The sequence below is a fragment of the Dermacentor albipictus genome, chromosome 3, assembly GCF_038994185.2.
Source record: "Dermacentor albipictus isolate Rhodes 1998 colony chromosome 3, USDA_Dalb.pri_finalv2, whole genome shotgun sequence".
In the NCBI taxonomy this organism is placed as follows: Eukaryota; Metazoa; Arthropoda; class Arachnida; order Ixodida; family Ixodidae; genus Dermacentor; species Dermacentor albipictus.
In genome coordinates this window covers 95,056,570-95,067,558 of record NC_091823.1, presented here as the reverse complement: position 1 = coordinate 95,067,558, position 10,989 = coordinate 95,056,570, and the positions used below count along the sequence as shown (strand labels likewise).

General features: G+C 45.7%; 1 protein-coding gene across 1 annotated transcript in view; it reads left to right on the top strand.

Annotated features, from left to right (window-relative positions):
* Positions 1–10,989, top strand: part of rk (G-protein coupled receptor rickets) — a 173,437-nt gene that overhangs the window by 131,204 nt on the left and 31,244 nt on the right. Inside the window, exon 3 of the mRNA XM_070536472.1 lies at positions 4,152–4,223. Within this exon, the coding sequence (XP_070392573.1) occupies positions 4,152–4,223 (72 nt within the window). The remainder of the gene's footprint in view (positions 1–4,151; positions 4,224–10,989) is intronic.

Here is a 10,989-nt window from a genome sequence, read left to right as displayed (position 1 = left end):
AACTAACTAACTAACTAACTAACTAACTAACTAACTAACTAACTAACTAACTAACTAACTAACTAACTAACTAACTGCATGTATGTCTTCGGACACCTTAGAATAGGACACTTATTCTACACATTGTTTCAGAACTTTAGAAAACTCACAATGTTAATATGACAGTGCAAGCGCCTGACATGCGACATTTCCTCACTCCTTATCGAAAGGCCGTAGTGGACAAGTTGAGGGGGAAAGACGCAGTATGAAGTTGTTGGAGAGAGAGCGCTGGAGAGATAAATGAGGTGCGAAAGGCAGGGATGTTTACCGGGAGATAGTTATCCAATTTTCTACCCTGCACGAAAATTCTCGCTCAACTGCTGAGAGCTCTTCCGAGGATTAGGAAATTGGCAGCAGGTGCATGGCTTAGCGGTAAATATTATGCTAGATGCGTACACGGATACACAGTGATCACGCAAATACATGTACTGCATCAAAAACAGGCACGTACATAGAGAAAATAATTAAGCTGTTCACACTGTTCTGGTAACGTTTTTATATCCCTGAAAATCAGGAAACGCCCACATATATCGCAGCGTCAGGGCGGTGCTTCCCACGGGCCGAGAATATGCAGCAGCTCTAAGCTTGAGTCGGTCTGCGAGTGTAGCGAGGCCTTCAGAGATTGTCCCTCTCGCAATGACGGCAGCAGTCACATAGAATATGCTTCAGGCGCCTAGGAACGTTGATGAGTACGTCCACTGAATTTCGTACATAAAGTAGTAAATGTAGAAAGCACTGAGTATGATGCGGTGAAGACATGGGTCTTCTTTCATACTGAGCCTTCGCGAGATGAGAAATTATCCCGTAGCACCCGGAATAGTATCAAGGAACAAGCAGTAACAAGTAAGTACTATCAACAATAGCAACAATTTCAAGTGAATATTCCTCTCTCTTTCTCTCTCTCTCTCTCTCTCGTTTCTGTCTGGAACTACATGGGCTCGTTGTAGTCATTTAGTATAGCTGGGCTTCGGTTATGAAAAACTGGCTGTTAATTACAAGCTCGAGAAAGCTTGTTGTACATGTATACCTCAGGTAAACAATATTTGTTCCTCGTTTCTTTAATAACAAATAAAGAATCAGCTATACATCTAAAGTTAGTTTACTTCTTGTTAGAGAAACAATGCTCTCGAAAATGTGCGACATGGTTTTGTATTGCAAAATTAGGGTCATACTGTGAAGACTCTTGACAAACAACAGGCTCTGACAGATAGCGGCAAATGTTTCTTAGCACGCTCACTCAAATTGACGAAATCTATGTAACTTGCGCGTATGAGCAAGCAACACCGATATTTTGCAACTTTATGTGAAACAGAACTTTATGAACGACAGCGAACCTAGAAAACATTCAGCGAGATCCCTCGAACTCCACCATTTAAATACAGGAGAGGCCATTTTACGCGTGCGCTTCTAAGCCTTCAGGTGCATACTAGAAAGGAAAATATCGGGACAACATTTGACGGAAAATACGCATTGAGGAGGAGGCGAGTTTCGGGCTTTGCCCTAAACTTCGAAATCAAGCGCTCCTTCAGTTTTCACTTGCTCCCACGCTTGAATCAAGGCGAAAGTCCGAAGACTGCTGAAATCATTTGAAACCGGGGCTGTGGATAAACAAATAAAAGACCGGTAGAATGGCTGTGTGCTTAGGGGAGGCACGGAAAGAGCTTAGCCCTCCGCATGATGTCCGTAGAGTCGATACGGAGAAGGTATAGGAATCCGCAAATCCCGGGCTGCCGGAACAAGACAAGTGCATTTGTTGGTCATTCACCCCCCTCCCTTCGCGACCTTTCTGCTGCCGTGGCAATGACTTACTGCGAGTCATGATCCAGGGCACGTGCTTTCTGGGCTCTATTCGTGTTTATCAGCTTTCTTTGTCCTCACTCTCAGCCACGCACTCGCTCTCTTGCACACTCTCGCCGCCAGCGTTTCGATTAGCCGGGGACGGATACCATTCCCTGGAACAGGCGCGTCAGACAAAAGGAAATATCTAAACAGCAGTATTCTCAACGTTTTCACTGTCTGTGGAGCACTATAGTTATTTGTTTTTCTGTCGTTCCTCTTGTAGCGACAGTGGAGGAGAAAACGTACCTTCTATGAGACAACTTTGTATTGTCTTTATGATTGCCGTTTATTACTTGGCCAGGGGCTGGCTGCTTCATTTCGCTGTCGTCCCGCGTCCTGTTGATCCGTGGCCGAAGAGTGCTGGAGAGCCGTTACAGGAAGGACTCGCACTGCCGAGAGAAGTGTGATGCTGATAAAGGATTCGCGAGATGGTTTCTTCTGCCGGCAGTGGGCGCGATTTCGTTGCTTTATTTTTCTTCCTTGGTTCTTCTTCTTCAGCCGCCAGAGGGCGTTTGGTCATATCGTCTCTTCCCATAGAAAAAACAAAAGAGAGAGAGAGAGAGAGAGGGAGAGAGTGCGAGAGAAACTGAGACCGCGTGTGATCGTAGTCGCCCGCCGCGTCGCCAGGACGCTTGGCTGCGCAGTGCCCATTTGACACGTCGCAAACAGTCGTTTGTCTTCATTTCCATCAGGTCGAGGACCTCCGAAGTCCTTGTCGATTCCGCAGCGGTTCCCTCGGCTTGGGCGCCGCTTCTAGTTCTGCTGGAGTTCCTGGGATAATGCGCGTTTGGATGCGCTCTTTGTCCTTTGTCCCTTCCTAAGTTGTTGTTTTATCTATTAAAGGAGTGGTTGTAGCGCCTGTTGATTGGTTGCGCTTGCAACGCCTTTACACTGTTTGCATTGATGTACAGCCTTTCTTTCTCTTTTTTCTTCTTTTTTCTCTGAATGCAAATGAAGTGCTTGTTGGAAAGGAGCACCCACAGTGAGCTCGCAGCGTAGGTAATTAAATAGATAGATAGATAGATAGATAGATAGATAGATAGATAGATAGATAGATAGATAGATAGATAGATAGATAGATAGATAGATAGATAGATAGATAGATAGATAGATAGATAGATAGAGAGAGAGAGAGAGAGAGAGAGAGAGAGAGAGAGAGAGAGAGAGAGAGAGAGAGAGAGAGAGAGAGAGAGAGAGAGGGGCAGTTTTAGCGACTAGGTACCTCTGGGCTTGGTGATGTGAAGCACGGCGAATAATAGCGCTGACATTATCATCATGCAGTCAATCTTGATTTAGCTATCCCTGGCCGGCAAGTCGGGCGGGTTCTCTTTTTTCGCACGTATAAAGTTATTCCATTTTTACTGTGGGGTTGACGGCTCCTTCAAATAGATGAAAACAGGTCAATTGAATAAGTGTGAGATCATTGATTACTCGAGACAATGGCAGTGACGATATATTTTGAGTGGCGCTTTCGTTATAGCGTTTTATTGGATATCGCCGGGATGTTGTGGGAAGAACCACTACACTAACTTTTACTGTCGTTCCTCTCAGCTATTCGCAGGAATTCAGGAAGATGAAATCCGAATTTTTATTGATTTCTTCTTTTTGAGCGACGCGTGGAAGTAAAATCTATCAGACACCAGTTGGTTTACAGCTTCTTGATATTTTCTTGTTGCTTTTACTTTTTTATTGTTGCTTTAGTGCCAATTTTGGGATTTTGGGTTAGTCAGCTCTAATGTAGCCTACATTCCGACTTTTCTGCATTTAAAATGAATAGTGCGTTTCTTGGCGTATTCAAAAAAAAAAACAAATCTGTGATTTCTATGCGGCAATGAATACGTATCAGAATCAGACAGATGCTGTTGTACATATGTAGCCCAAAAGTTCTATTTTATTGATAATATGGCGAGAGATGACAACAGCAAAAAGATTCACCAGCGCCTCCACCAACACTACTACTACTACTACTACTACTACTACTACTACTACTACTACTACTACTACTACTACTACTACTGCTACTACTACTACTACTAATAATAATTATAATAGTAATAATACTTCTTGGCTTGTTCACCCTTGTTATGAATTCTTTTTCTGCTATGAGTAGAGGTATAACTGCGTGGTTAGCTGCAGCCTATCCGATTATGGGTGCTTAAGCGCTGTATGCAGTATTCCTGCTGTGTTTCAAATAAGTTGCTGATAAGATGCCTTTTCTTTCCCAGAAGGGATCGTCAGGTTGCATTTAGCTTCGTGGGCACTATTTTTTCCAGGCATCTCGAGCACAACGGTTTGGAGTGGCTTCCAGACGACACGTTCAAGGGCGCTGATGGCATCACGTTCCTGTGAGTAATATTTTTTTGCCCATTCTACGAAGGGAAAACAAGCATTTGGACAGATATTCCTGCAGCGACCAACTAACTAATAAAATATACCCCGCGGCTTGTCTCCGTAAACGCACATCAGCATAGACCGTCTACAGCGGCTAGATTGCAAAGCGCCAAAGAGATGGCATTGCCGGGTCTAACGCCATGCGACGCCTGCTGAATGCTGCCGAATAGCCGAATGCCTGAATCGCCGCAATAGGGGGATGGGCTTCTGCTAACTCTATCGACTTTACAGGATTATCAACTTTTTGCAGTAAAAAGAAAGGCAGTATGGTTGAAGCGCGACACGCGCAGCCACACAATCGCCGTCTTCACTGCTCTGTCGATCACGGCGTTCTTCTGTATACGGATCGCTGTGTAACAGTGTTGCACATGTTAACTAATGTGTGGCGGGGTTCACCTGACATGCGGTCGGCCAGGTACCCGTTCCCGTGCAAGCGGTAGACATGAAGCGGCATGCCAAAAGTGTTAAGCGAAGCTTGGGACATGAAGTGGAATATGGAGTCGAAAAGACGCGGTAAGAAAGGGAGCAGTTCTCTGAACGGGTGGAGAGCCAGGATGGTTGCACCGACTCACATACGTTTCACTGCGCCCATTGGCATTGTAGTGTATAGCGACACCGCTACTTGGGAAAGTTGGATGAAGGCTCCACGGGGCATTGAGCCAGCGTTTGGTCTCACTGGGTTTCCCTCATAATTCTTCCATTATATCCCACATTCACACCTCACCGCCATGCACCTCAGCATCGGCGTTTTCGTAGGCAATGGTTATATGTACCGCGTGTTTCAGCGAAGACTCAGAAATTTTTTTTTTACGTTGCCTGTGGCAGATAGCATAATTCTAGTCCATGAGCTGGTCTACTCGAAGAGACGGACATTCCTTGCGCAAAAATTGAAATGCATAATTATATATTAACAAAACGCCATAATTGACTTTTAAATAATTAACTTATGGCGCAAATCTCAATGTACAAATTCTAGCCGGGGAGTTCGCGAGGCGATGGAATCACTTGGAACGAATTCACAGGATGACACCAGTTTCGAAATAATAATTTCCGAACTTTGCGGAAAAATGCGTTGCATCCCAGTTACTTTTGGGCTTCAATGCACAAAACGACGTTTTGTTAGAAAGTAAGTCGGCGTACTTATTGGCAGTTTAACGCCGCACATCTCGTAAACGGCGTCATACCGCACAATTATCTTCAAGTGCATATGCCTTGTAGCCTCACCCGCTAGAATTTGTAAATTGCAATATCTGCCATAAGGCCATTAGTTAAAAACTTAATGAGTGAATTTTTTTATTTAGTTGTTATGAATTCCAATTTTTCGTCCAAGTAGTGTCCGCCTCTTCGAGTAGCTAGACCAGCTCATGGAGTAGAATTGGGCTATCTGCCACAGGCAATTTTTGAGAAAAATTTGGAAGGCTTCGCTGAAACACCCTGTATATTTAACGGTGATGCGGACCAAGCATCACAAACATCACATCTCTCTTCTTTTACATTTTATCCTTATTTTTCTTTCCCAATGCAGAGTAACAAACCATGTATTCCCATCTGGTTACCTTCCTTACTTTCCACCCCCTCGTCCTCTCCCTCCTGTGGACCTTCCGTTGCGTAGTGAATAGATACACCTTAAAACTGGATTACAGTTTGCAAAGGACAAAATGAACGTAGAGGCACTTGACTGTTCAAGCTTCCTAGTGTATTTGTAGACTGTGGTAAAAGTGCCCACGTATTCACAGGCACAGCTGATCTGCTGTTGCTGCACATCTGCACAGCTATTGGCAAAAATAAGATAAGTACGCAACCTCCGCCAACAGCATTGACAAGAAAACGCTACGTTGATGGAGGGCTTGCAATTTTCACCTGTAAAACGACGGCACCATCAGCGGAGATGGTAACCACAGTGCTCCCTATTGAGCATGCGCGCTAGCTGCTTTGTGATTGGTGCGCTTAAACGTCTAGACTTCCGTTTTTCGTTGCTCTAGATGAGTGCATCAGTTATTTGTTGTTGTCCATTATGTTTTTCCGCTGTGTCCTGTATGCTGCTCAATGCGTGCGATGTGTCGTTCCACCTTATTAGCGTCTGCTCCTAAGGCCTGACTGTGTAGCAGTATAAAAAGTCCTAGGCTCGCGCGGCGCGTTGTCACACTGTAACTTCCTGTCGAGGGTTTCCGGGTCTACGGCTGCTGCCGCTGCTGGAGTGACTTGACGAGAAAGCACTGGGGGATCATCGCTTCCTATTGCGCCCGGAGACAGAGATGCCGGAAGAAGACATACCATGCCGCTGTACGCGTTACAGTCTCGGGGGAGGGGAGCTTCACGTACGCGACATTATTCGCAGTTTCTGGCGTCCGTGCAAATAGGCGTGACGTGACTTGAGGCACCGTGCGCAGGGAAACCAAGCCCTCGTCACTACATGTTAGACGGCGTGATGACACCCGCGAGGAGATCGTCGACATCCCGATCGCGCGGCTGAAGGCATTACGCGCGTTCCTATAGGTGCGCGACACTCTACGCGTCGTAGTCGCGATCTCCGCCGAAAGCGAACGGAGCGCCTTGGGACTAGTTGTCAACGGAGCGAGCGAGAACACTTTGCACGCGCGCGTGTTCGCGGACCAACAACTTCCGTGCAATGTCACTCGCGCTTCTTGTGTATCCGTAGTAAAGACGGCGGCGTGAACAGTAGAGAGAAATAACATGGTCGGTGGAAGCGGTGCAGTCTGCTGCAGCAGCAACAGTCACGTAGACATCAAGACCATCGGTAAGGGGACGTCACGCAACAGACGAGCCTCGTGAATGTAAAAAAAAAATCGCACGCACACACACACACACACCTGAAGAGCACAGCCGTAGGTGAAAGGCGTTCCTCCTGACTATGGCGTAGCTTTCTTGCACTAAAAAAGCGTTTCCTTGTACTACGTCCTTCGACTTCAATACATAGCACACCTACGTGGCAGTGGTGCCATTCAGATTGTCGAATATGCAAATGTTAAAAGCCACGAGAAAAAGAGAGAAAGAAAAGAAAACGGCGTGCTGGAAAATAAGATAGGGTGGGCTGTATCGGGGACGCAGCCGCATTGTGGTACACGAAATGGCTTGTGTGTTAAGCTGATAGTGTATGTCCACTAATGTACAGAAATGATGTAACCAATACACAAGTGACATTCATTCACGCATTACAAAGCTTACGTGCTGTAACTTATGCCACTACTAGCAGTGATCCTATACGGCTGAGTCTTGCAATCGTGCTCGCTCCCAATTCGCAGTGCATGGGCCCGCCGAGCTCGAAGGTGGTGGGCGCAAATTTGCACTCCTTTGCCTTGCTTCCCGAGTCTCTCCATGCTATTTCTGGACCCTAGGTGTCGAACGGGGAGGCACCGTAGTCGAGAAAGTGAAATTTCTGCAATAATGTGCACACTTTTGGGCTTTGTAACTGTTGATGAGAACAGGTTTGCGCATGATAGATTATAACTACTATGACTGAAAGAGCTCAATCAAATGCAACCACTCGAGCTGAGATCGACAGACGTTCTGCCGAGTTACGACTCTCTGAACGCCGGGTCAGAGACTAAATTTAGGTCCGATTCCATCATGCGTGGCGGGACAGCAGCGCCACCTGTGCGCGCAACACATGCACGGCCGAATAATGGCTTCGTTCCTCTGCACAACGACGCCAAAATAAGGCGCGTAGGTAGTGGGGTTGCAATGATGTAGGTCATAATAGTATTACATGTTTTGTTGTTACACGCAGTTTGCCGTACTGAAAGACGTTTCAAGTCAAAATAAACCTAACTCAGGGACAGTGATAATCGCCGAAAAATGCATGACTAGAGAACAACAGAGACCAATTACTTTATTTTCTTGCTTAACGTTCATGACAGTGGACAGAGAATGGCAAAAGGAAGAGATAGAGAGAGGAACGAAGAGGGAAAGCTAGGGAGGATAATCAAGGACGTGCCTGTTTGGCTACCCTACACTTGGGGAGGGGGAAAGGGAAGAACAAATAAGGAGACCAAAGAAAATAATAGTCATTCACAAGTAGTCGCAGAAGAATCTCCGCTCTCACGAGCGTTCATGCAATCCAGGGTCCTTCAAGAAACGCAGAAGAGTTTTTGTGGCCTTTTGCATGCAAGAACGCATAGACCATTGCACGAGGATCTTTTCTTCTGAGAGCGCTCTATTGTCTGGTAGGTTGAGTTTCGCTTGGAAAGCACGTCGTTGACTGTCAAAGGATGGGCAGTGACACAAAAGGTGCTCTACAGTCTCACTGCACCCACACAAATTTCACTCCGCACAGTTGGTTATTCCTATCAAGAATGAATAGGAATTTGTAAATGCAACGCCCAACCACACGCGACACAGTAAAGTTGTTTCATGACGGGAGAGTCTAGGTGGCAAACGAAGTCGCAAGTTAGAGTCAAGAAAGTGCAAACGCGTGTTGGTGAAACCCGGTGAATTCCATCGTAGAAGCGTGATGTGGCGAGCAAGTGCTTGAAGTTGTCGCGCATCATCAGTTCTTGAAAGTGGTATAGGAACCCGCTGGTGTCTTTGGTGAGCCGAACGCGCAGCTCCACCTGCGCTACCACGGCCGCCAATTCCGCAATGGCTTGGCAATCACTTAAGTACAATGGAGTGGCCTATGTCGAGCGCGTGATTACGATCGTGCCTTATTTCGTACAATAGCGGCTCGTGTAACCCATGACGTAATGCAAATTGCCGAGTTTGTAGGGCTGCTTTGGAATCACAGAAGATAACCCAACGATTTGGTGGCTGCTGGAGCGCGTACTTGAGTGCACCTTGAAGAGGTGCAAGTTCTGCTGCTTTCGATGTTATTTTGTGCGAATATTTAAACTGTAAAAAGACGGCATCTGATGGAACAACTACTGCTCCAGTATAGCTGTTTGAATTGGTGGAACCGTCCGTGTATAAATGGCAGGAAATGCTACGATAGCGCTGCCGTGTATTCAGTCGCGCGCTGCATGACGCTTAAGACCTAATTACTCGCACCGATAACATAGCTATTTATGAACAATACATCGTCCCCACTGTTGCTGGGCATTGTTTTGTTAAGCAACACTGGGGATGGATTGCCACAAGGGATTGAGGTCCTTAACCGAGAAAGAGTAAGGCTAGGGTTGAAGATTAATATACAGAAGACAAAGGTAATCTTGAATAGCTTGGCAAGGGGAACAAGAGTTCATGATCGCCAGTCAGCCCTTACAGTCTAGGCAGGATTATCCAGGTCAATTATTCACAGGGTACCCTGATCCCTCCCCCCCCCCCCCATGACAAGGAAACTTGGAGAATAATAATAATGGATTAGACTGCACATGGCAGCGTTACCAAGTCTTGTCTGGGAACTTAGCGCTGCCGCTGAAAGGTGTGCAATCATTCCATTCTGCAAGAGGAGAGCGGTGTTGATCATAGATGAAACGGGGATAGCAGATATTCTTGTTAACATTAAAAGAAACAAATGGACCTGGACAGGCCATGTAATGCATAAGGCAGATAACCGTCCATTAGAGTTACAGGATGGGTGCCAAGGGAAGGGAAGCGCAGTCGAGGACGGCAGAAACTTAGGTGGGGTGACGAGATCAGAAAATTTGTACGCGCAAATCGGCACCGACTAGCGCAAGACAGGCGTAATTGGAGATCGCTGGGGTAGGCCTTGGTCCTGGAGTGGACATAAAGATAGGCTGACGATAATGTGAAATTAAATATGAAGTCGTGATGCAATGGTAAATGCGAGAGAAATGCCTTAGCGTTACGTCGCAACTCTTTGAGGTCCCAGCTTCACGATTTAAACCGCGTTCACCACAACGCAAATGTTGCTTACGAGCTCACTCGGCATAAATCTTGACTCCTCGATGGTTTATATATATAGTATGGTTGTTTTCTGTTGTCGTCAACAGTCGCCTGTTCCTGCTTCCCCACCTGCATGCTTAGTTCGCACTGATTGTTGCCGTCGGTGTCAGTGTCATCGATACTGCAATGTAGCAGATCGGCCAAAAACTGTCCAGCGCATGTTCGTTGGGTCTTTTGCATTAGGGCTACCTGCTCCTGTCTTGCAAGTAGCCAAGGCTGGTACTGGTTAAAGAAAATAGACTAGGATTTACTGTGCAGTCCTCAAACGTTGTTTTATGGTCCACCCTACACACTTGTATTTATGCAAAATTAACTGAATGATGTAACAACATTTTCGCTTCTCTTTTGACGTGAAACATCTTGAAAAATAAAGACGATTCAATGAGTACATGTTATAAATACGAATGCAATCCTAAGACAAACCGAAATACAGCAAGGCCTTTTAATTGAGTCATCTTGACTTCGCTTGCCGACATTTGACAGTGTATATAAGTTTTCATCAATGTTTTTTTGCCGTAAGGCGGTCTTTGTCGTAATTAAAGAAAGGAGATATACGTGTTATAGCACGATCGCTCATATCTTTGCTGACTAAGTTTATTAATAGTTGTATATAACATTATTACGGTGTATCACTTTGTATCACATGCATTAAACTCTAAAAAGAGGGCGCGAGTGACAACTTCCTTAAAAAAATGTCCTGCGATGATATTATCTTTGACACCGCTTCCTATGTTATTCGTCGCAGTGAATTGCCCTCTGGAGGGCTATATGAGAGTAAAGCCTGAAGTGTAATTTGGGATTTCTCAGTGGCGTAGAATAGAGACAGATTTTATTGACAGGAATGACTGAGATGTCGAC